General features: G+C 39.0%; 1 protein-coding gene across 4 annotated transcripts in view; it reads right to left on the bottom strand.

Moving 5' to 3' along the window:
* SLC44A1 (solute carrier family 44 member 1) overlaps positions 1-27,257 on the bottom strand; it is a 237,544-nt gene that overhangs the window by 168,665 nt on the left and 41,622 nt on the right. For all 4 annotated transcript variants that reach the window (XM_086315774.1, XM_086315775.1, XM_086315773.1 and 1 more), the window contains exon 2: positions 3,470-3,559. In XM_086315774.1, the coding sequence (XP_086171900.1) occupies positions 3,470-3,559 (90 nt within the window). The remainder of the gene's footprint in view (positions 1-3,469; positions 3,560-27,257) is intronic.

Raw genomic sequence — 27,257 nt, 5'->3', positions numbered from 1 at the left:
ACAATTCAAGCATGAAAAATATTTTAAAAGTAAGAGAAGAAACAAAAGAGAAGTACACATATTTATGATGAGATGAACATGTGTAAATAAAAAGATTTAGTGGTAAAGATGAGTGAAAGATGACAAGATCTTAAAATATTTCAGAACTAGAGAGTAGATACCAAGGAGTGAGCAAAGAACTGCAAGTTAAGAGCAGTGAGTAAAGATATGGTTTGAATGATAGGCTGTAAGAGGATTGAAAAAGAAAACGCCTACAAAAGCAGAAGCAACTGGCCATTAAATGAAAAGAATATAGGCAGAAAATTCCAGTTCCTTTTCTATTTTTGCCTCTCATGGGCAGCAGTATATTCTTAGATAAGCTAATATTCACTATACTTTGCCTGTAAACTGGGTGTAAAACTCATTTTATAGGGTAATTGGGAGAATTTAGTGAGATAAATATATATATATGATAGCATCAAGCCCATAATAATGCTCAAAAAATATTTGTTGACTGTTTCTCTTAAAGGTACTACAGAATGAAATCTAAAGACAAAAATGAAATGCAACTCTTAAAAAACATACAAGGCTTTCCTAGTGGCTCAGTCGGTAAAGAATTCATCTGCAATGCAGGAGACCATCTGCAATGCAGGAAATCCGGGTTCCATTCCTGGGTTGGGAAGATTCCCTGGAAAAGGAAATGGCAACCTACTCCAGTATTCTTGCCTGGGAAATCCCATGGCCAGAGGAGCCTGGTGGGTTACAGTCAACAGGGTCACAAGAGTCAGACAAGACTTAGTGACTAAACTGCCATCACCAAAAACATACAAAACAAATATTCAGAGGACAAAAAAATTTTAGTCTACTATTGTGCCAGTAAGGTAGGCAACAGAACTTTGAGATTTCTCCAGTTTCCACAGGGTAAAATTTGATGTTAGCTCTACTCCAAGGAATGGTAATAAAAAAGAAACACTCCAAAGCAAATAACACTATGCCTGCATTTAAAAGTGCACACAATGGGTCTTAATTACCACCATACTGAAATCAACATTACATTAATTACCATTGCATTAAAACATTTCAGTAAACAAATAGCTCCTGACTCTCCAGTCACTCCCAAATCAGCCTATTAACATTAGTGATTGCACTTTCCTGAGCTATTTTAGCACAGAAAATCAAAAGCACCTTGGGAGGTAGGTACATATTTTTATAAACATAATTTTGAAAGGTCAGCTGCTATTTGTCCCAGAGTGAAACTCAGGAGGCAAGGAGAGGTTGTGGACCAGTTCTGTTAGCAAAGAATGTCTCCTCCACCCCTGGACGCTGCATTTCAGTTTCTACTCCCTTAAACTAAGTAGATTCTTGAACAAGTAATTCTAATGTTTTCTAAATATCCTAGATTTGGTGAAACTGAGACATCTATTATTTTTAAAACTAACACTTTTATTTTACTGAATGTGTTATATCTCATCAACGTTCCCTGTTTTCTTTTCCTTGGTTCAGGAGCTGGACTGGTGTCCACACTTCTACCCATTAGCCATGAAAAGGGTTGTTCTCAAATGATGTTTGCGAGGTAGGCAGTTGCAGAGAGACACAGAATAAGATTACCTAAAAAGTAGTAATAATGAAAAATAATAAGATATCTTTAAAAAAAAAAAAAGGTATAGGGAAAAGATTAAATACTCACACTTGAGAGGGAAAGAAAAAAAACGTGCCTACGGTAGCAGATCATGGCATCTGGCCCATCACTTCGTGGCAAATAGATGGGAAAACAATCGAAACAGTGACAGACTTCATTTTGGGGGGCTCCAAACTCATTGCAGATAGTGACTGCAGCCATGAAATTAAAAGATGCTTGCTCCTTGGAAGAAAAGCTATGACCAACCTAGATAGCATATTAAAAAGCAGAGACATTACTTTGCCAACAAAGGTCCATCTAGTCAAAGCTATGATTTTTCCAGTGGTCATGTATGGATGTGAGAGCTGGACTATAATGAAAATTGAGCATTGAAGAACTGATCTTTTTGAACTGTGGTGTTGGAGAAGACTCTTGAGAGTCCCTTGGATAGCAAGATTAAACCAGTCCATCCTAAAGGAAATCAGTCCTGAATATTCATTGGAAGGACTGATGCTGAAGCTGAAACTCCAATACTTTGGCCACCTGATGTGAAGAACTGACTCATTTGAAAAGACCCTGATGCTGGTAAAGATTGAAGGCGGGAGAAGGGGACAACAGGATGAGATGGTTGGATGGCATCGCTGACTTGATGGACATGAGTTTGAGCAAACTTTGGGAATTGGTGATGGACAGGGAAGCCTGGCATGCTGCAGTCCACAGGGTTGCAAAGAGTCAGACATGACTGAGCGACTGAACTGAACTGAAGGTAGCGTAATTGTGTTTGGAGTTGCAAAGACTAAGAAAGAGAGAACAATATTGTCTGCGCAATTCCCTTGAGGGAGAAACAAGGTGACGGAAAAGAGCACTGGCCTGGATGGTAAGAGACTGGGCTCTGTTCCCAGCTCTGCCGTTAACTAGCGGTGTGGCCTCGGGATGGTCACTTTCATCTCTGTGGTGTGATGTTCTTGATGTGTATAATGAGGGTGATGGACCAGATGAGGATTTCTAAATGCTTTCTAGCTTAAAATATCAGCTAGCTCTAAAAGGGCTGCTTTCTACCTCTTGTCCAGCCCCGTACAACGGCAGTGACACTAAAGTCCCTGAAGCCTGTGTGGAAACTCCTGCAGGGCAGACCGGGGATGCAATCTGAATAAACACAGCCCCAACACTTTGCACCAGGGACTCTGCTCATCCATCCTCCATATCCATTGGAAAATCACCAGCTCCCATGATCCCCGACTGAGAAATGCCACTTATTTCCGTAGGCACAGCAGGCAGCAGGAGCCTAATATGGGTAGAAGGAGGAAGAAGCAGGGAGCAACCAGACTCCCCTCTAAGAAGAACTAAAAAAAAAAATGTCACAACTGGGAGCATTGTAGACATCATCAAGAAAAACCTCTAATTTTATAGAAAGGCACATCAAGTCCCTGAAAGAAACTGACTGGCAAAAAAAAAAAAATAACCATCAGGACTGTGTGACTGGGTTGGATAAACACTCAGGACCCAACTCCATGACCACTGCTCTGCTCAACACTTGCATCAAGCTTAGAGTTCATGGATATTTATTTTAAAGGCTTTCTGAAATGATCTAGTCAAAGAGAGAGTTTCAATTATTCCTTAATTTTGATCTCAGTTCTCATACAAACCAAAAAAAAAAAAAGTCAAGGGGTACCAAATACCACTTAACTGTATGGGAAAAAAAATAACCTAATTCTATGGTATCCTAGAACTTCCAGTTATAAGCAATTCAAGAGGGATTATTCATTTACAAATATAAATAAATATCTAAATAACAAGTTCCCTCTTCAAACCAACTCCCCATCATCCCCTTGAATCATGGGTTCATGTTCTGAGGATCTGTGAGCTTCTTACCATCCCAATGCAGAAGAGGATAAAAAGCAGCAGCCACGGTATATCTGTGCAGCTACGGTCCTCCAGCGGCTTCCATTCTCGCTTGGAGCTCTAATTGAAAACACAAAATAAGAGAGTGGTAAATGTGAATTTTAGTTGAAGTGAGGAAGGCGCAAACATAACACTGATAGCTAAAACCCTGAACCTTTAAGATGCAACTCAAATAGTTGTCACTTTTCTGTGAATTTTACCCTAATACCCATCTCTCTTCCTAGCCAGGATTGATTTCAGTGTTTTGTTGGTACCTCTATTAGAGCAGTTAGCATGCTGAATTACTACCACTAAGATGTGTCCCTAGCAGAACGTGAGCTTTGCATAAGAGACCACTTCTCATTTCCCAGCATCTAACACGATGCCTGAGGGTTCGTGGTATGTGGTCAGTATAGACTTTTTTAAATGAATAAACAAATTCTTCCAACGTCAGTCTTAGTGGTAGCTTTTTCTTTGCGTGACTTTTGCCAGACTTAAAAATGTAGAACATGCTTTTCTACACGTTCTCATCTAGGACGGAAGCTGAGTAAAATGAATTTCTATTGAAGGCGTGGGAAACTTACGGGAAAAGTTCTGCAAAAAGAAGTCTAGGGCCTCCAGTGGCTTCCATGACAAGATACAGGAAACTATCCAGAAGGCTTGTCAGGAGGAAGGGCACTAGCAGAAGGAGGCTGGAGATAAGGGAACCCTCTAGTATAATTAGTATTCAGAGTTCAAGAATGAGGACCCAGGGACTTCCCTGGTGGTCCAGTGGATAACACTTCACGCCTTCAATGCAGGGGACCTGGGTTCCATCCCTGGTTGGGGAACTAAGATTCTACATACACAATTAGGTCCACATGCCACAATTAAAGAAGTCTGAGCTGTTCCAACAAAGAACCAGTGCAGCCAAAATAAATACTAAAAATGTTTAATTAAAAAAGAAAAAACCTATAAAAAAGAGTTGGGACACAGTTCTCAATCAAGTTTGCTTAGCTTTTCCTCCTTCTAAAAAAAATAATTTTTAACTTTGACAAACTGATGAAAGCTACAGATCCTTTTCTTAGGAGGTAAGCATGTAGCTGCATAATTTTCTTAAAAAGTTTAGGGAATTGAGACCCCAGGTTACAAAACTCAACTTTAAAGCATCTGCCTATTGATGTTAAGAGCAAAAATTTGGAGCTACAACCACTCCTTGCTGACCCCCTAAATGCTAACCAGACAAACTCCTTTTCTTTTCAGTGCCTTAGACTCTGAGTTGTTCAACAACGATAACAAAAACCCCACCACCCTTGAGAGCTTGTTCCCAAACACCCACACAAGAAAAAAAAAGAGCACTAGTTAGTCATGGGAAAAAACCTTACCCTGAGACTCTAACTAGCATTAAAAACCAAGTGCAAGTAGGCAGTTTTTTCCAGAGGAATGTAGCACTATGGAGAATGGATAAAGGACTCTGTCCTCTCCTTAGCTCTGTCATTAGGTAGTTAAACAATTTTAGATAAATCACTTCATCTCTCTGGGTGGCAGGAAGAAGTGAGATTAAATCTCTTAGGTTCCTTCCGGTTCTAAAAATCTATGATCAGGAATGCAGTTTTGTGAAGACGCGTGCAATGACAAAAAAAAAAACCTGCAAAAATAATTTGACATTATTCCCAGTTTTATTCAAATAAGAATGCCTGTATTGTGGGCTGTGTTTTGGAAGACAGTTGCTTCCAGTATGAAAAAGAATGTTTCTTTGTATTAAATAATTTCAGTCTTGAATAATGTCCATTACAGTAAAATTACTTACAAACACAGAATTTGGACACCTCTTTGAAATTCATTAAATTTACACTAAGGTGATTTCCAGAACAAGGGCTACTTTGAAATACTAGTTTGCTTATCTTAACAAACAGTATGTACCAGGGGAAGGAGGGGGAACAAGTCTGAGTGAGCATTCTCTTTATCCACAACTTTTTTTTTTTTTTAGTATCTTTAATTTAGACCAACATTCACGTTTAATGCTTAAATTTTCACCTATAACATAAACATGGCAGAATTTCATTTTGACCAAAAAAACACAATGATTCGATATCTCAAGAATTCAATTTACCGTGGGCAATTTCTGGGCCAAATACATAGAAAACCTCTCACTGGGGATGAGAAATGGAGAGAGGATAGGGGTTAAATAAAAAACAGTCACAAAGTGGATCAGAAGAATACAAAAAATGGGTGTGGTCACCCTCACTCAGATAAAGAAAAGCTTTTCCAGGAAGGGCAGTTTATCTCATTGGCTATGTTGAGAATTAGATGTGACCATCTATCACATAGGAAACACTAACTCTTGGTTATAATTCTTATTCACCAATATTCACTTTTCAGTTAACCTTCTCCCTATTGTTAAATATCCCCTTACCATGTGGACCCTTTCATTGAAATAGAATATTAGACTCACCTTTCCCCTTCTATTTAATAAAACTTCAACTTAATGGTGGCATCTTTCATTGTAGCTACTGTTTTTAAAGCTCTCAGTTACTGATTCCTATTAAATAGGCACTATACCCAAAGCTTTACACACATTACGTTTAAAACAGCTCTCTGATGCAGGTATCATCTTTATTGTACAGCTAAGAAACTCAGGCCCAAAAGTTAAATTATCAGACCAAGGTTTCACAACTGTGCAGTTGAGATCTGAACCCAAGTCTGCGGCCACAAAGCCAAATCCAGTGAGAATATCATTCATTTTGCACTTAGTCAGTAAAGAGCAAAAATACCTACATTAGTTTTTCCTCACACTGCAAACTTTGCCCATACTGCAAACTGCAACCCAATAATTTAAAATTCTATAGGCACAGAGAAAAAGAGTGATATGTTTTATAAGCCATGAAATTTCTCAAGCGAGTCAGGAAACCCAACAGTTGAAAAAATTTAAATGATTCTTTAACAGACTTAACCAAGTGGTAACTGGATTTAATGCTGTCTGTTTCTTTCAATTAAAATCCACATAGACCTAGAAAAAGTAAAATGTTTTCAAAAGCACTTTTTAAATGTGATTTTTATCCCTTTCTCAAATTCTGCATAAGGTTAATACAGGCTGTCAATCAGTGTTAGTTTAGGTCTCTTCCCATTCACAGAATCTTACATTTCAGGAACTAAATAAGACCAAAGGAAAATACAGTCCAAGTCTTTAAGTGACTAAGGGAAAAGAAAGAGACTTGCCTTGACTTGCTCAAGATCAACTGCTTTGATCTTCAAAACAATTCTGTTAGTTATCATTATATAGTCCCAGTTTTTCAGCTTTGTAAAAGAGAAAACCAAGGTTCAGAGAAAATTAGTGGAAAATTCATTACTGAAACCGGAGTCCTCTAGTAGAGAGGTGGAAACTATAAGAATTAAGAAAACATTAAAAAAAAAAACAAAAAACATAATAACAGAGATGAAGAATGCCTTTGTCAGGTTCATCAGTAAACTAAACACTTCCAAGTAAAGCTCAATAAATTCAAGGATAGTCAACAGAAATTACCCAAAGTGAAACACAAAGAAAAAGAAAATTAAAATTAAAAACCCAGAACATAATAATATCAAATGGTCTAACATGTGTAACTGTAATCCCAGAAAAGTAAATGGAGCCGAGGAAATGTTAGAAGAAATACTAACAGAATTTTCCAAAAATAAGAAATCAAAGCATAGATCCAAGAAGCTGAGAGAATTCCAAGCAGGATAAATACAACACACACATGTACACAAACATACCCTACACAAACTATATTCAAACAGTTGAAAACCAAATACAGAGACATCATTTTGATGGCAGCAAGAGGGAGGAAAGGGCAGACTGTAAACAAAGAGGCAAACATTAAGCAAACTTCTTATCAGAAATTATGCAAAGCAAAAACACCATGGGATGACATCCTTTAATTACTGAAAGAATTAAAAAGAAAAAAGAAAAGCGTTAACTCAGAATTTTATACCCAGAGAAAATGACTCTCAGAAATGAAGACTTTTTCAACAAAACCTAAGAGAATTTATCAGCAGCAAACTGAAGTACAAAAAATGTTATTCAAGCAGAAGAATATGAGACAAACTTGGATATTACACAAAGAAATAAAGACTTCCAAAAACAGGTAAAATGAAGTTTTTAACTTTTTCATAATCAAGTATTTTTAAAATAAGGGTGTAAATATTTGTGCATAACAGCATTCACATTACAGTCTTCCTGCACACTCTACAAGATTAATAACCTAGAAAGCAGAATTACAATTTTTAATAATAGTACTAGACCATAAAAAATAAATTTAAGTCAGATCACAGCTGATGTCTGCCTGATGTTTGTATTATATTCATATCCTTAAAGTTAGGGAGGAACAATGTTTAACTTCTTCACATTCCTTCCTACATTTTACACATCACAGATTGTAAAACAAAACAAAACCAACTTCCATATCTCTTTCAGAAGTCATAGTACAGGTAACTACATCCTAGACTTCACATGCACCATGAGCCCTAATAGCTAAAACCAAGGCTTTCTGATGAATTTGATTTCATAGGGGTGTGCATTTTTTAGGAAATAAATCCTGTGAAAAGTTCTGTCTTAGATTTCCATGTTATTTCAAGTGAAGATACAGTTGTTGAGTAAATGTTTTTGTAGATAACAGTCACTCACAAAGGTTTTGACAAGTGATATGTTATAACCAGTGAGTCAAATCAGGCATCACTGGAGAGCATCAGCAGTGACAGGACAGGCAAGGTGGACCAAGCCAGGGAACCACCCAGGCAGGAAAAGGTCTGACAGATGTGAATCTAGTTCACAGAAACAGGCGGGGCTGGAAGACATAAAAGCATCAGAGAGGAAATAGCAACAATCCAGACTTAAGACAAAAAGTCGGTGAGGTCTCAAATTTGGAAACTGCAGGGTCCAAACTCCAGGATGTCAAAGATCCAGGTGGTACCTAACGGCAAAGACCGAATGCCCCCTGTCCTCTTTTTATACTCGGCATACTGTCTGTATGCCTTTCTTCTAATCAAGACTGACATACAAAGATTCCCAAAAGACTCCTATCATAACTCAGTAACACTATTACCTAGTGCTATGAGTCTTTCCTTGATCCATGAGATTTTTGAAACATGATGTGACAATAATGAAAAATGTGCTTTTAAACAATAGTATTGAAAATTATGTAAGTTCAGTTCAGTTCAGTCGCTCAGTTGTGTCTGACTCTTTGCGACCCCATGAATTGCAGCATACCAGGCCTCCCTGTCCATCACCAACTCCCTTTACGCAAATTCACGTCCATCGAGTTGGTGATGCCATCCAGCCATCTCATCCTCTGTCGTCCTCTTCTCCTCCTGCCCCCAATCCCTCCCAGCATCAGAGCCTTTTCCAATGAGACAACTCTTCGCATGAGGTGGCCAAAGTACTGGAGTTTCAGCTTTAGCATCAGTCCTTCCAAAGAAATCCCAAGGCTGATCTCCTTCAGAATGGACTGGTTGGATCTCCTTGCAGTCCAAGGGACTCTCAAGAGTCTTCTCCAACACCACAGTTCAAAAGCATCAATTCTTCAGCACTCAGCTTTCTTCACAGTCCAACTCTCACATCCATACATGACCACTGGAAAAACCATAGCCTTGACTAGACGGACTTTTGTTGGCAAAGTAATGTCTCTGCTTTTCAATATGCTATCTAGGTTGGTCATAACTTTTCTTCCAAGGAGTAAGTGTCTTTTAATTTCATGGCTGCAATCACCATCTGCAGTGATTTTGGAGCACAAAAAAATAAAGTCTGACACTGTTTCCACTGTTTCCCCATCTATTTCCCATGAAGTGGTGGGACCGGATGCCATGATCTTCGTTTTCTGAATGTTGAGCTTTAAGCTTTAAGAGCTTTCACTCTCTTCTTTCACTTTCATCAAGAGGCTTTTTAGTACCTCTTCACTTTCTGCCATAAGGATGGTGTCATCTGCATATCTGAGGTGATTGATATTTCTCCCGGCAATCTTGATTCCAGCTTGTGCTTCTTCCAGCCCAGCGTTTCTCATGATGTACTCTGCATAGAAGTTAAATAAGCAGGGTGACAATATACAGCCTTGACGAACTCCTTTTCCTATTTGGAACCAGTCTGTTGTTCCATGTCCAGTTCTAACTGTTGCTTCCTGACCTGCATACAGGTTTCTCATGAGGCAAGTCAGGTGCTCTGGTATTCCCATCTCTTTCAGAATTTTCCACAGTTTATTGTGATCCACACAGTCAGAGGCTTTGGCATAGTCAATAAAGCAGAAATTGATGTTTTTTGGGTACTCTCTTGCCTTTTCCATGATCCAGCGGATGTTGGCAATTTGATCTCTTGTTCCTTTGCCTTTTCTAAAACCAGCTTGAACATCTGGAAGTTCATGGTTCACATGTTGCTAAAGCCTGGCTTGGAGAATTTTGAGCATTACTTTACTAGCATGTGAGATGAGTGCAATTGTGCGGTAGTTTGAGCATTCTTTGGCATTGCCTTTCTTTGGGATTGGAATGAAAACTGACCTTTTCCAGTCCTGTGGCCACTGCTGAGTTTTCCAAATTTGCTGGCATATTGAGTGCAGCACTTTCACAGCATCATCTTTCAGGATTTGAAATAGCTCCACTGGAATTCCATCACCTCCACTAGCGTTGTTCATAGTGATGCTTTCTAAGGCCCACTTGACTTCACATTCCAGGATGTCTGGCTCTAGGTGAGTGATCATACCATCGTGATTATCTGGGTCGTGAAGATCTATTTTGTACAGTTCTTCTGTGTATTCTTGCCCTTCTTCTTAATATCTTCTGCTTCTGTGAGGTCCATACCATTTCTGTCCTTTATCAAGCCCATCTTTGTATGAAATATTCCCTTGGTATCTCTAATTTTTTTGAAGAGATCTCTAGTCTTCCATTCTGTTGTTTTCCTCTATTTCTTTGCATTGATCACTGAGGAAGGCCTTCTTATCTCTTCTTGCTATTCTTTGGAACTCTGCATTCAGATGCTTGTATGTTTCATTTTCTCCTTTGCTTTTCGCTTCTCTTCTTTTCACAGCTATTTGTAAGGCCTCCTCAGACAGTCATTTTGCTTTTTTGCATTTCTTTTCCATGGGGATGGTCTTGATCCCTGTCCCCTGTACAATGTCACGTACCTCCATCCATAGTTCATCAGGCACTCTATCTATCAGATCTAGTCCCTTAAATCTATTTCTCAGTTCCACTGTATAATCATAAGGGATTTGATTTAGGTCATACCTGAATGGTCTAGTGGTTTTCCCTACTTTCTTCAATTTAAGTCTGAATTTGGCAATAAGGAGTTCATGGTCTGAGCCACAGTCAGCTCCCAGTCTTGTTTTTGCTGACTGTATAGGGCTTCTCCATCTTTGGCTGCAAAGAATATAATCAATATGATTTTGATGTCGACCATCTAGTGATATCCATGTGTAGTCTTCTCTTGTGTTGTTGGAAGAGGGTGTTGTTATGACCAGTGCATTTTCTTGGCAAAACTCTATTAGCCTTTGCCCTGCTTCATTCCGTATTCCAAGGCCAAATTTGCCTGTTACTCCAGGTGTATCTTGACTTCCTACTTTTGCATTCCAGTCGCCTATAATGAAAAGGACATCTTTTTTGGGTATTAGTTCTAAAAGGTCTTGTAGGTCTTCATAGACCCGTTCCACTTCAGCTTTTTCAGCATAACTGGTTGGGGCATAGACTTGGATTACTGTGATACTGAATGGTTTGCCTTGGAAACGAACAGAGATCATTCTGTCGTTTTTGAGATTGCATCCAAGTACTGCATTTCAGACTCTTTTGTTGACCATGATGGCCACTCCATTTCTTCTGATGGATTCCTGCCCGCAGTAGATATAATGGTCATCTGAGTTAAATTCACCCATTCCAGTCCATTTTAGTTTGCTGACCCTAGAATGTCGACATTCACTCTTGCCATCTCCTGTTTGACCACTTCCAATTTGCCTTGATTCATGGGACTCTTGAGAGTCCCTTGGACTGCAAGGAGATCCAACCAGTCCATTCTGAAGGAGATCAGCCCTGGGATTTCTTTGGAAGGAATGATGCTAAAGCTGAAACTCCAGTACTTTGGCCACCTCATGCGAAGAGTTGACTCATTGGAAAAGACTCTGATGATGGGAGGGATTGGGGACAGGAGAAGAAGGGGACAGCAGAGGATGAGATGGCTGGATTCCATCACTGACTCAATGGACGTGAGTCTGGGTGAACTCCGGGAGTTGGTGATGGACAGGGAGGCCTGGCGTGCTGCGATTCATGGGGTCACAAAGAATCAGACATGATTGAGTGACTGAACTGAACTGAACTGAACATTCCAGGTACCTATGCAATATTGCTCTTTACAGCATCAGACCTTGCTTCTATCACCAGTCACATCCACAACTGGGTACTGTTTTTGTTTTGGCTCCATCCCTTCATTCTTTCTGGAGTTATTTCTCCACTGATCTCCAGTAGCATATTGGGCACCTACTGACCTGGGGAATTCCTCTTTCAGTATCCTATCATTTTGCCTTTTCATACTGTTCATGGGGTTCTCAAGGCAAGAATACTGAAGTGGTTTGCCATTCCCTTCTCCAGTGGACCACATTCTGTCAGACCTCTGCACCATGACCTGCCCATCTTGGGTGGCCCCACGGGCATGGCTTAGTTTAATTGAGTTAGACAAGGCTGTGGTCCTAGTGTGATTAGATTGACTAGTTTTCTGTGACTATGGTTTTCAGTGTGTCTGCCTTCTGATGCCTTCTTGCAACACCTACTGTCTTACTTGGGTTTCTTTTACCTTAGACGTGGGGTATCTCTCATGGCTGCTCCAGCAAAGTGCAGCCACTGCTCCTTACCTTGGATGAGGGGTATAAGTTACTTAACTTTTCAGGTAACACTCTTAAGCATTCTGTCAGTTCTTCAAATAAATACTGAGCACCACACAAAGAATCTGAGATCCAAAGCCAGGGAAGATATCCCCCTACCCTCACAAAGCTTTAGTTTGGCAAGAGAGGCAAACTGAGGACTTGGTAACATAAGTGATGTCAAAATAAAGATGTGTAAAGAGTACTGCAGGAATAGAGATGGGGAACCGTGAAGTAAACATTTGTAAGATTTGTTGAAATTACCTCATAAACTTCTGAAGCAAACACTAAAAACTGATTCTCTGTTGTCTAAAATAGAATGTGTTTTGTGCCCAAAACATACTAAAAATTCTTTCTAGCTCTGATGGGAAATATTGACTGCCAAATAAGAAGTATTCCACTCAGAAATGTGTAGTAGTAAACAAACAGAACATTAAATTGATTTAAAAAAAAAAAAAAAAAAACCCAAGTCAGCCATTTTTCTCTCTTCATTGCCATTAAGATTTCTCTATACTACATTTTATGGCTGCTCCACTTAGAAAGAGGCCTTTCAGTTTTGGAAAAGAGAAAACATATTGTGCTTTGTTTTCTGGTACAATTAGAGCAGGGCTATATTTATTAAGCTAACTAGAATAATATTTTCATGTTGATATCATTGAGATTCCCACTAATACTGAGTTAAGTAATATCTGGCCACATATATCCAGAGTCACTGTAAGCTGGAATTTCTGATAGGCTAAAGGACAGAGGCTCCCCCTTGTTATTTCCCCAGAGCAAGCTAGAGAACTGCATTCTCCTTCATTCAAAGCAACAATAAGTGGCAATCTGGGAGGCTGGTCCAGAGAAAGAAAAGTAGGGTATAGGTAGTATTAACCCTGAAAAAAAAGGACAAACCAGAGTCAATTCCAACACCATTTTGGCCAGCAATTCACAACTACAGCACTGGCCATGCCCCTGTGTTTTTATTAGTCAGAAGGTATACCACAATTATTCATTACTCATGGTTAAGTACTTAGAAATTTAAACAGAATCCAGATCATTATAAGGTTATCAACACTTGCTTATGTTCCTACGGGATCAGCAAAAAGTACAGTCAGACTGACTGGCCAGGGATTGCAATAAACTGAAGCCTACACCTAATGACAGGCGTACTAATATCATCCTTCCTGTGTGCCTCTCTACAACACAGATTCATCCACCCTACCTTTCCCAGATTCCAGTGAAAAGCCAACTCTGTATGTGAAGGCTAAAGCAAGCTAAGATGTGCTCTTTCACCCAGCAGATTTCCAGGATGTATCCTTGGAAAGTGTTCATTACTTTTTTGAATAATCAAATTCCATCTCTCCAATTTTCTTTGACCACCACAGTCTCTATTTTCTGGGTAAACAGACCACCTCTGAAACAGGATCATAGTTCCAGCAGCTCTACTCCTTGGCACAACCAGAAAGCCTCTAGTCACTGAATTCATCTCCAAGGTCACTGCTATAGACATTTGTGATTTAAGCACATATGTTGTAAGCACTGGGCTATCTGTGAAGACTTTATTTTGTTCATGTCAATCTGCTTTACACAAAAACCTCCAGTGTTAAAGACAGATAGTCATACACTCCACATCTTCAAAGCCCCCTCAAAGGACTTAATGGTTCATTAAATTCCCCAATATGCTTTTATTTGCACAGAGTAGTAACAAAAGAATAAAAGAGCTGATGTATATCATTTTTGCCACAATTTTCAGGAGAGTGAGCAGACCTGATGAAGTTGGGTAGCAATAAAACATGGAGGCTTTCAGCTTTCTGTTCATAGCACCTGAAAATAAAATCTTGTAATAGGATTTTGAAAGACATTGTCTGTCCTTTGGGAAAGCTCTTTCAAGGATTTGGAGTGCATAACTATGTACAGTTACCATAAGTAATCCGTTTCATTTGCTAAGCCTGGTGATAGCAATTCATATTTGAAAAGGAAAAATAAAAGCATGATTTTAACAGGCAGTTAAAGGTAATAAGCTACATTGAGTGGAAAGATACAGGCATCTGTGTCCAACTGCTTTTCTTAGTTCATGAACTTTATGCTAAACCACAAACATTCCTCTGTTTAAGGAAAAAGTGAAATGGCAATGATAGTTGCTCTAAGTTATGCATTTGCATAGTGACAGAAAGATCATGGGGAGATATGTTGCCAATGACTTCATTCTTTCCCTGAATGCCCTAAAAAAAAAAAAAAAAAAAAACCTGTGGGTTTGTTACAAAGATGTCCTTCTTCCTTCAGACAACCCAGGGGCTGTCTTTCTTATACACGAGCACATGACAATTACTGGGCAGGGGCCACATTCCTCCTGCCCTACAACATAGCTCACAGCATGCTGTACCTCCATGAGCAAAGAAACACCATCAAAATTATACAGATAAACCTTGTCTGTAACCCTTGAATAGTATTTCTAACTTGCCTTTCTTCTGAATCAGTGGAAAGTAACATTTTAAATTTAAAACTAGTATTTGGTTTTAATTATATAGTTTTTATGGGCTTCATTTCTCCCCATCACAGTCTACAAGTGTCAGAATATCTTCAGTACTTGGTGACACCAAGGGCAGACTGATAAGACCAAAGCTGTACTTTGCACCTCCAACTTACTATAGTACAGCCAGTTTCCTGTAGCTAATGGATTTACTGACTTTTATACTGTTACCCACTCCAGTGTTCTTTCCTGGAGAATCCCAGGAATGGGGGAGCCTGGTGGGCTGCCCATCTATGGGGTTGCACAGAGTCGGACACGACTGAAGTGACTTAGCAGCGGCAGCATAATACTGTTACCCTTTCTCTTAAAGCAGGAACTCACAGGTACTCAAGATAGGATTCTCATTCCAGCCTTGCTTCCTTTCCCTGATGCAATGGCTAAGAACTGACTTATGAAGACTATGATGACTTATGGAGAAGACACATGAAGACTACTCTGATCATATATCATAGCTAATGGGTAAGTGGAAGTGAGTAAATTTATGTCTTAAATCAAAATTAGGTCTTGTCTTTGGCAATGAAGATGTCTTTAGTCTACAGTAATTGTGCACAGAAATAAATATATGTTCAGTTCTGTAGCAGTGCCTAAAAACTCTGAAGGGAACAAATTCCTATTATAGGTAAATGATTTATGAAAATATAGATTACATTCCTTTCTTTGGAGTTACAATTGCACACCATGTTCATACCACCATCACAATAATTATTATTTCACATTATAATTACTTACTTCTCTAGTAGATGACAAGTTTTTTGAGAGTTAAGGATAATGTTTCTATTTTTTTTGTTTAAATCAGGGATCAGTAAGTACTTAAAATTCTTCAAGAGGAAACCTACTCCACATGAAACAATGTGTAGAGAATCTTGCCCTAAGTGCTTGAATTATATAATGGCTATTCTTCCAAACTTACTGCCTACTTCAGGGCAAGGACTTGTTGGTTTTATTCACTGCTATATCACCAGTAGATGAACAGTGTCTAGCCCCTAATAGGCTCTCAGTAAATTTATTTAATGGATGAATGAACAAGGCAAGGTCTTTCACCATTCAAGTACCATAATGTTTGAGCAAACGTCCTCACTGTCTCCTGCATAAGATCATTTCCCTAAAAAGCATTCTACTGCACCACAGGCTGGCTCCTTCTCCTACAGATATTACACAGTATAGCATTTCCCAGAGAGGTTTGTCAATGGAGTCTATGAGAAAAACAAATTCTAGATTTAAGTAAGTTTTAGAAATGCTAGTTAATGAAGTCTAGTCTTTTCAGTAGGACTTCTCTGAGACCTTATTTTGAGACTCTCCAAAACATATTTAGCCACCCACAGACTGGGAGACGTGAATACAGACAGTGCCAATCTTTCTCCAAATGCATTTCTGCAAACCAGAGCATAAGGGTTCATGGTTAGGATGGATGCTCCCACTGAAAAGTACTCAGAAGAAAAGGCTGATGGCACTGGTTAAAACTAAGCTGAAACTCATAAAAAGAGAATGAAACCTTGCCATCCGCAACAACATGGATGGACGTGGAAGGTATTAATGCTAAGTGAAATAAATCAGACAGAGGAAGACAAATATTAGTATCACTTATGTGCAGAATAAAAAATACAACAAACTATTGAATGTAACAAAAAAAACAAGCAGAGAGAACAAACTAGCAGTTACTAGTGGGGAGATGGAAGGGAGAGGGGCAATATAGGGGTAGGGAATTAAGAGCGATCAATTGTTAGGTATAAAAGAAGCTACATGGATATATCATACAATACAGAGAATATAGCCAACATTTTACAAAAACTGTAAATGGAGTACAACCTTTAAAAATTGTGAATCATTATTGTACAAGTTGTACACTTGTAACTTAATATGGCATGTCAACTATACTTCAATTTTTTTAAAAAAGACTATTCTGAAACTGAAAGCAATGTATATCAGTTAGACATTTCTGGAAAGTAATTTGGTGATACATTTCAAATAACTCAAAGTAATCTAAAACATTAAAAGAACTGCATGTGGGATGTTCAATATAGTGCTATTATGAGAAAAAAATTAGAAATTAACTATCTACTAATCAAAAATAGTTAAAAATGAGAATGAAATATTAAGCAACCATAAGGATAATTATAAAGATGTTGCACAGTAACATATAAAATGATAATGATAAAAAGCTGTGTTCAGAAACAGGGTATAAAAGTATGCCATGCTCTGGTTATACAATTTATAAAATAGTCTATCCCAATGTACAAGTATTAGGAAAGGACAGTGCAGTTTTTAAATAGTTAGACTTATAATGCATTTTTTACTTCCATTCATGCTATTTAATTATGGAAGAAATAACAAAGATAAATATTAACTCCCATTTCTCCAGGTCATGCTTTTTCTACTTCCTCAGTATAGTGTCAGCTATAAATAGATGCACAAATGAAAACAACCAGAATGTATTGAAGTCATTCTATCTGACATTTATTGACAAGAGATCAGAACATTTCAAACTTCACTAGAAAGCTGTATGCTGAGAATCACCTAGGCAATAGCAAGATTTCTCCTGAAAAATGCAGGAGAACCAGTAATATCTGAGAGGTGAAGTCGCTCAGTCATGTCCAACTCTTCGCGACCCCATGGGCTGTAGTCTACCAGGCTCCTCTGTCCATGGGATTTTCCAGGCAAGAGTACTGGAGTGGGTAGTACACTCTAATAAACATTACAGAGGAAATACACCAGTGTAGTTAGAGATGTATACAGCGTATACAGCCAATAAGCACTAAAAAAGCAGGGATGTGAAGCAGGTAGTTGAGCCCTAAGGCCCATGATCACTCGACTCTGCCCTGTTTATTGTGGTTACTGTATCCTGTATGGACATAAGGAACAGACTTGTGGTTGCCAAAGGATAGGTGGGGTGGACTGGGAGTTTGGGATTAGCAGATGCAAAGTACTACATATAGATTGGATAAACAACAAGGTCCTACCGTATAGCACAGGGAACTATATTCAATATTCTGTAATAAACTTTAATAGAAAAGAATATAAAAAAGAACACATGTATTTATAACTGAGTCACTTTGCTGAACATAAGAAATTAACAAAACATTGTAAATTATCTTCAATACAAATTTTAATTTTAAAAAAACATATCTCGTATGGACACTGTGGATGGTTGGATGTGGAAAGGAAGGGAGGAGGAAATAAGAGGCAAGAATTACAGTTTACCATCGAACAATGCAAAGGTTAGGGGCATCTAACCCCGTGCAGTCAAAAATCTGCATATGACTTTATAGTCAACCCTCTGTATACATGCTTCTTTCATATCCCAGATTCTGACTGGAGGATTCAACCACCCACAGATCATGTGGAACTGTGGTATTTACTGTTGGAAAAATCTGAGAACAAGTAGACCCACACAGTTCAAACCCATGCTGTTCAAGGGTCAAATGAACAGCAAAAATACTATAGTACATCTGTGGCTTGTTTTATCTAAATTAATTGTTTGCATGGCTAATATTTCTTCTTACAGGAAAATTAGAGGACATAACCAAGAATAACATATTTTTAAGCATATTTTGTATTTTGATTTCAGAGATAATTTCCAAATGTCCAAATATTACTGCTGATATTTGAAGAAAACACCTGTAGTGGTGTTTAACAGGTAGAAATAAACAGTTTTTTCCTCCTAGCTTTCCATAACTTCCATCTATATTTTGCATAGCATTTGTTTGGATTTCAAGAGTAATAATTATTTAAAACGCTACTTTGCTATTAGGAAATCACATACAAATGTCTATCAACTGATGAATAGATACATACAAATGTGATTTATCCCATAGCATGGAAGATATGTTTTGGAATAAAAAGGAATGAATCATGAAACATACTATAACATGGATGAACTCTGAAAACAATGTACCTGAAAGAAGTCAAACACAAAGTCCACATTTAAGTGTATGTAATTCTGTCTATATGAAATGTCCAAAATAGGCAAATCTATAGAAAGAGAAAATAGATTAGTGTTTCCCTAGGGTTGGATGGGAGTTGAGGGGAGTGGGGAATGACTTTCTTCGGAGGACGATGAAAATGTTCTAAAATTGATTGCAGTGATCAAAACTCAGTGGACATACTCAAAATCATTGAGCAGTACACTTAAGATGGGTAAATTATATAGTATATGGTTACATCTCAATAGAGTTGTTGTATGTATAAGAAAAACTGCACTAAAAGGGGGTCATTCTGGCTACTTCACATATGGAGTTCTACTGACAGACTCCATATGAACACTTTTAATATAGCTCCACTAGGTATACAAGATAAAAGCAAAATAGTTTAAGGTAAAGAGCTGGGTAATAGTAAAATGTGATGAAAGAAAACATTTTTTGCTGAGAAATTACAAGAATTACTTAAGTGTAGATTTTCATTCCCTTTGTAGGTAGCATAAGGGGAAAAGAGAAGTAAGGTTGCAGAGAACTGAAATATAAGGTTGTTGTTTAGTCACTAAACAACTCTTTTGCAACCCCATGGGCTGTAGTTGCCAGGCTCCTCTGTCCATGAGGATTTCCCAGGCAAGAATACTGGAGTGGGTTGCCATGTCCTTCTCCAGGGGATCTTTGCGACCCAGGAATCAAACCCAAGTCTCCTGCATTAGCAGGTAGATTCTTTACTACTGAGCCACCTGGGAAGCCCAAAATACAAGATAAAACAGATGAAAGTAGAGAGAGAAAAGTCATCTTTTAAAGAGACCAAAGGACACACAGACCAAGGCAAAACTAGACCATGGTATAAAACACAGCTACAGAATGTACTTGTCAGAAAAAAGGGGCCAGGAGGAGAAGTACATACACACGTACTATTTATTTAGCACCTCTTGGGTGCCAGGATCTGTAATTGGCCAATTATAGTGACAAATTACCATCTGAAAGATACACACTGACACTGGTCTTCCAAACTGTTTTGGGGAAGGGGTGCCAGGGCAGCAGACTCTAGAACGCTGAATAGACAATTCAGGATACGGAGCTGCTGTGCCATGAGTCATCCAGTCTACTCCCCTTCATCTGATTCCATGTCATTAGGTGACCTCACTGTCCTCTGGCTTCCCACAAATTGACAAGCAGTGTGCATAACATAACTATAGAACTTTAGAAAATAAAGCAATGGAGCAATAGAAGTTCCTGCATGTGCAGAGAGTCTGGAAGAATATTTATAGACTAAGCTGTGAACAACTGTTATCTCATGAGGTGGGATCAGAAAGGACTCTATTTATATATGTCCATATTTGGGTTGGATTTTTTAATAATCACTGCTTTTCTATTTGGAGAAGGCGATGGCACCCCACTCCAGTACTCTTGCCTGGAAAATCCCATGGACGGAGGAGCCTGGTAGGCTGCAGTCCATGGGGTCGCTAAGAGTCAGACACGACTGAGCGACTTCACTTTCACTTTTCACTTTCATGCATTGGAGAAGGAAATGGCAACCCACTCCAGTGTTCTTGCCTGGAGAAACCCAGGGATGGGGGAGCCTGGTGGGCTGCCATCTATGGGGTCGCACAGAGTCGGACATGACTGAAGTGACTTAGCAGCAGCAGCAGCTTTTCTATTAGGCATAAATATGATAATTCTTAAATAATAATTTGGCTTTACCTTAATACTAGCTAAGCTGACAAAAATCTTTGGTCTGTAGGTCAGTTTAATAAATTAGCCTCCTGAGATGATGTATGTGTCTTAAGACTATGGTTTACATGAGTCTACTATTAACAAAAATATGGACTCATAAAGTAAAATCAAGATTCTGAGCCTTGAAGCCCCAGGGCTTGGTGAATTCCAGAAACAACAGTTAGTCAAGCCTCCTGGCAGCCATCAACTGGGCTTCCTTGGGTAAAGCCTGAACCACAACAAGGACTCTGCATTCAAATTATATAAGCAGAAAATATGAAAGAGTTATAATTTAGAATCCTTTTTGAGGATGTTTCCCAGCATTTTAGCCTAATTTACAAACAGGCATCTCTAAGAACAGCAGACCAGCTTTAGCCAAGAAACTTTAAAAGGAAAGAGGCTGATTCTGTACTACCAACCAAAACCCTTTGCCTGCCCATGCATAGATCAGAACCATGGAGAAAGTGCTAGAAGCATAAGATTCCTAGGTTTAGCCTGGCCCTAGAGTCTGAATCCTAAGTCTAACTACCCACCCCCAGCTCAGGTTTAAAAAGAAAGGTCAGAGTACCCTGTACTAGATGCCACTGGATGGTATCAATACTTTAGCATCAAAACCAGCTGGCCCTCAGCTACTCCAAAGTATGGCCAACTGGTTATCTCCAAATGACTCTGGGTCTGAGAATGCTATGTTGTCACAAAGCTCCCAGTTCCTACTTCTTGATAAATCCAACTACTAAAATCAAGATATCAGTTATTTAAGTCTAAAATGGAAAAGAACAATACAAGAGAATCAAGCATTAAATTATCTGTGGATTAGACTATTTCCGACCCTTCCAATCCTGAGAAACAATGGTTTCACAAATCAGCAAAGGTTTCCAGGAGAAGCAGAATTAATGAAAACCAGTTAAAGACCTACAGTGATTAAAGAAAACTCACACAAAAAGACTAGAAACATCCAAGTAAGTGAGGAGGAACAATGAGTCATCAAATTAATAGCCCTATACATGACAGATACTAAACTTGCTCTTAAAAAAAAAAAAAAAAATCAACCAAGAATAACGAATGTTAATGGACCAACCTTGAATAAATAAATGCTCTGAAAACATGAGCATCTGTAAATCTCCGTGCCCAATGAGTCATTAAAGCATCCCACTCATAAGAAACCATTTTTGTCCACCTCCAATGCCAAGTCTCAAGCTCAGGAAGATCTCATTTATATCTTAACTGGTTTGTATCCCATTTTGGCAAACTATCTTTCCCATCAGTCAGTCCTCTGTGTGCCTGTTAAAGCTACTTTTCTCACAAGATTAACTATTAGCCCCTTAAAAGTAACAACTTTTTCTTTCTCTCTCTATACCTTTATCTCACCTCTATGTCAACTCTTCTTTCCCTGCTGCCCAAAGTAATGATTCTCAATTACAGGCTTCAAACTATATCACTTCTAAAGATAAATTATTCCCATCTTTAGTAGATCTCCACTTCTCTGAAATCCAATTAAATTCTGCCTCTTTGCATGAAGTTGACCTTATAATAAACTAATCTTCTGTTAGAACTACAGATTTGTTGTTCAGTCATGTCCAACTCTTTGCAACCCCATGGACTGCAGCATGCCAGGCTTCCCTGTCCTTCACCATCTCCCGAAGCTTGCTTAAATTCTTATCCATTGAGTCGGTGATGGCATTCAACCATCTCATCCTCTGTTGTCCCCTTCTCCTTCTGCCTTCAATCTTTCCCATCATTGGGGTCTTTTCCAATGAGTTGACTCTTTGCATCAGGTGGCCAAAGTATTGACATTTCACTTTCAGCATTAATCCTTCCAATGTATATTTCAGGACTGATTTCCTTTAGGACTGACTGGTTTGATCTTCTTGCAGTCCAAGGGGCTCTCAAGAACCTTCTCCAACACAGACATGATCACAAAAAAACAACCTATTCCAAGATGGTACATTTAAGACTGGGTTACAAAATGACCAGCTAGCAGTCCACTGTGGAATAAAAGCACAAGCCCCTAATAGAATCCCTACAGCCAACAAACAGGAGGTAGGACTCCAAGGATCCATACTTTGCTGCTTTTAACCCTGACAATACCTTGGCTCCCTGGCCACAGTGAGACACATCTTTGGCCTCCCAGTGTGCTATAAATATCACTTGGGTCACATCATCATTGTCTAGACACAAGTTTTTGTGCTCTCACTAATAAAAACTATCATAGTGATTGAACAATATCAAAGTGAGAATTAAAAAACAGAGATGAGAACACAAGTATCCAGAGATAGCAAAACACATGCCCCACTGCCAAGAGTATCATGGGCTTTGGAGAAACAAATCAAGGAAAAAAGAACCTCTGCTCTGGTCCAACTGTTCTTTTTCCGCTAAGTGAATTGCCTAGCAATACCTCTCCCCTTAGTCCTCAGCCTAAGGGGAAGTACGATTTGGCCCGAAAGGGGCTATTCCTAGTGTAGGTCCCAACCACCCCACAGGGATCTTTCCATCCCAGAGATCCTTTGTAGGTCCAAAACCCCGTGTGGTCAAGGAACTCTCCGTAATACAGCACAGTGGATGCTTACTCCCAACTGTCTCTGCTTTCTGGGGAAGGCAGCTTCAAGCAGAAATGTGTGCTGGCCTGAGGTTGATCTCTAGGTGGTTTTTCAGCATCCTCTGTCACATCTGTATAAGGGGTGTGCTGCAGTTGGCATGTACCAGCTCCTGAGCACCCAACTTCATGTTGGTAGCCTGTTGGGAGTACTTATATCATGGAAATCTGCAAATGTGACAAATCTGGGCATATTGTTTCTTTAATGTTGTTAACATTGACCAATACACCACTACTTATGCCTGTCATGCAATTTGTGACTTTTTCTTTTATACAGAAAAAGTTTGGGGGGGGGGGTACTTTTCTGGTGGTCTAGTGGTTAAGACTCTGAACTTCCACTGCAGGGGGCCCAGATTTAATCCCTGGTTGGGAAACTAAGGTCCACATGCTGCAATGCAGGCAAAAAAATTTCTTTTTTTGCATAGCCGAATCAGTTTGACTTTGGACCTTTTCAAACTACTTTTAAACTCTTCAATGATTTGATTATTTTTTCTTCTACTTACAGTCTCATAAAATTAATTTTAATGTATGAGTTATTTGAAAAAAAATTATTTTTTTTACCTCAAGCAAAACAAAATTCTTTTTTTTTTTTACTTTACAATATTGTATTGGTTTTGCCAAGCATCAACATGAATCCACCACGGGTGTACACGTGTTGCCCATCCTGAACCGCCCCCACCCACCTCCCTCCCTGTACCATCCCTCTGGGTCATCCCAGTTCACCAGCCCCAAGCATCCTGTTTCATGCATCAAACCTGGACTGGCAATTCGTTTCTTATATGATATTATACATGTTTCAATGCCATTCTCCCAAATCATCCCACCCTCTCCCTCTCCCACAGAGTCCAAAAGACTGTTCTATACATCAGTGTCTCTTTTGCTGTCTCATATACAGGGTTATTGTTACCATCTTTCTAAATTCCATATATATGTGTTAGTATACTGTATTGGTGTTTTTCTTTCTGGCTTACTTCAAAAATTTTTAACTACTAAATATAATGACATCAATTGCCTGTTGATTCAAAATGGCTTTAACAAATAAATGTTTGTTTACAGTATGGTCTTATGTTTACACTATTCTCTCCCATTGACCTATTTCACTATTATGTCATCAACAATCGCATCTAACATTTTTTGAGTACTTCCATACACCAGCAATTTTCTCCATCTCATTGAATCTCACACTTTACAAGTGAAGAAACTCATGGTTGGAGAGATTAGGTAACTGAATTGTGGTTGTAAGTCTGGTAAGTTGTTCAGTTGCTAAGTTGTGGCCAACTCTTTGCAACCCCATGGACAGGTTCCTGTCCTTCACTATCTCCTGGAGTTTGCTCAAACACGTCTATTGAGTAGGTGATGCCATCTGTCTCATCCTCTGCCTCCTCCTTCTCCTTTTGACAGACCTGAAACCCAAGCACTCTACCCCAATACCTAAACTCACAACCACTCTGCTAAACTGTAACAAATCACTGATTGCTACAGCTTGATTATCTCCTTTATGTTTATTGTGTGGTCAAGCCCTATAAAAATAAATGTATCTTTTACTCAGATCATGTTAAATTTATAAATTGGGGGAAAATTGTATCATCTCAATATTTCAGTTTTTGCATCCAGCAACAAAGTATATTCTTCCAGTTCATTCAAGTTTTATAAATCTCAAGAAAAGCTTTATAATTTTCTTCATTTTGATCACATATATTACTTATCAGGGTTATTTCTAGGTATTCTGTATTTGTTGTTTCTAAGACGGGCGGGTCATGGTGGAGAGATTTGACAGAATGTGGTCCACTGGAGAAGGGAATGGCAAACCACTTCAGTATTCTTGCCTTGAGAACTCCATGAACAGTATGAAAAGGCAAAATGATAGGATACTGAAAAAGAAACGCCCCAGGTCAGTAGGTGCCCAATATGCTACTGGAGATCAGTGGAGAAATAACTCCAGAAAGAATGAAGGGATGGAGCCAAAGCAAAAACAATACCCAGCTGTGGATGTGACTGGTGACAGAAGCAAGGTCCGATGCTGTAAAGAGCAATATTGCAAAAGAACCTGGAATGTCAGGTCCATGAATCAGGGCAAATTGGAAGTGGTCAAACAGGAGATGGCAAGAGTGAATGTCGACATTCTAGGTATCAGCGAACTGAAATGGACTGGAATGGGTGAATTTAACTCAGATGACCATTATAAATACTACTGCGGGCAGAAATCCATCAGAAGAAATGGAGTGCCCATCATGGTCAACAAAAGAGTCCGAAATGCAGTACTTGGATGCAATCTCAAAAACGACAGAATGATCTCTGTTCGTTTCCAAGGCAAACCATTCAATATCACAGTAATCCAAGTCTATGCCCCAACCAGTAACGCTAAAGAAGCTGAAGTGGAACGGTTCTATGAAGACCTACAAGACCTTTTACAACTAACACCCAAAAAAGATGTCCTTTTCATTATAGGGGACTGGAATGCAAAAGTAGGAGGTCAAGAAACACCTGGAGTAATAGGAAAATTTGGCCTTGGAATACGGAATGAAGCAGGGCAAAGACAAATAGAGTTTTGCCAAGAAAATGCACTGGTCATAACAAACACCCTCTTCCAACAACACAAGAGAAGAATCTATACATGGACATCACCAGATGGTCAACACCGAAATCAGATTGATTATATTCTTTGCAGCCAAAGATGGAGAAGCTCTATACAGTCAGCAAAAACAAGACCAGGAGCTGACTGTGGCTCAGCCCATGAACTCCTTATTGCCAAATTCAGACTTAAATTGAAGAAAGTAGGGAAAACCACTAGACCATTCAGGTATGACCTAAATCAAATCCCTTATGATTATACAGTGGAAGTGAGAAATAGATTTAAGGCCCTAGACACTGTTTCCACTGTTTCCCCATCTACTTCCCATGAAGTGGTGGGAACAGATGCCATGATCTTCGTTTTCTGAATGTTGAGCTTTAAGCCAACTTTTTCACTCTCCTCTTTCACTTTCATCAAGAGGCTTTTGAGTTCCTCTTCACTTTCTGCCATAAGGGTGGTGTCATCTGCATATCTGAGGTTATTGATATTTCTCCTGGCAATCTTGATTCCAGCTTGTGTTTCTTCCAGTCCAGCGTTTCTCATGATGTACTCTGCATATAAGTTAAATAAACAGGGTGACAATATACAGCCTTGATGAACTCCTTTTCCTATTTGGAACCAGTCTGTTGTTCCATGTCCAGTTCTAACTGTTGCTTCCTGACCTGCATACAAATTTCTCAAGAGGCAGATCAGGTGGTCTGGTATTCCCATCTCTTTCAAAATTTTCCACAGTTTATTGTGATCCACACAGGCAAAGGCTTTGGCATAGTCAATAAAGCAGAAATAGATGTTTTTCTTGAACTCTCTTGCTTTTCCATGATCCAGTGCATGTTGGCAATTTGATCTCTGCTTCCTCTGCCTTTTCTAAAACCAGCTTGAACATGAGGAAGTTCACGGTTCACGTATTGCTGAAGCCTGGCTTGGAGAATTTTGAGCATTACTTTACTAGCATGTGAGATGAGTGCAACTGTGCGGTAGTTTGAGCATTCTTTGGCATTGCCTTTCTTTGGGATTGGAATGAAAACTGACCTTTTCCAGTCCTGTGGCCACTGCTGAGTTTTCCAAATTCGCTGGCATATTGAGTGCAGCACTTTCACAGCATCATCTTTTAGGATTTGGAATAGCTCAACTGGAATTCCATCACCTCCACTAGCTTTGTTTGTAGTGATGCTTTCCAAGGCCCACTTGACTTCACATTCCAAGATGTCTGGCTCTAGGTCAGTGATCACACCATCCTGATTATCTGGGTCGTGAAGATCTTTTTTGTACAGTTCTTCTGTGTATTCTTGCCATCTCTTCTTAATATCTTCTGCTTCTGTTAGGTCCATACCATTTCTGTCCTTTATCGAGCCCATCTTTGCATGAAATGTTCCTTTGGTATCTCTAATTTTCTTAAAGAGATCCCTAGTCTTTCCCATTCTGTTGTTTTCCTCTATTTCTTTGCATTGATCGCTGAAAAAGGCTTTCTTATCTCTTCTTGCTATTCTTTGGAACTCTGCATTCAGATGTTTATATCTTTCCTTTTCTCCTTTGCTTTTCACTTCTCTTCTTTTCACAGCTATTTATAAGGCCTCCCCAGACAGCCATTTTGCTTTTTTGCATTTCTTTTCCATGGGGATGGTCTTGATC

Source organism: Bos grunniens, chromosome 8 (genome assembly GCF_055505025.1).
Source record: "Bos grunniens cultivar Pamir isolate PY7600 chromosome 8, Bosgru_T2T1.0, whole genome shotgun sequence".
NCBI lineage: Eukaryota > Metazoa > Chordata > Mammalia > Artiodactyla > Bovidae > Bos > Bos grunniens.
This window is presented reverse-complemented; position numbering and strand designations above follow the sequence as displayed.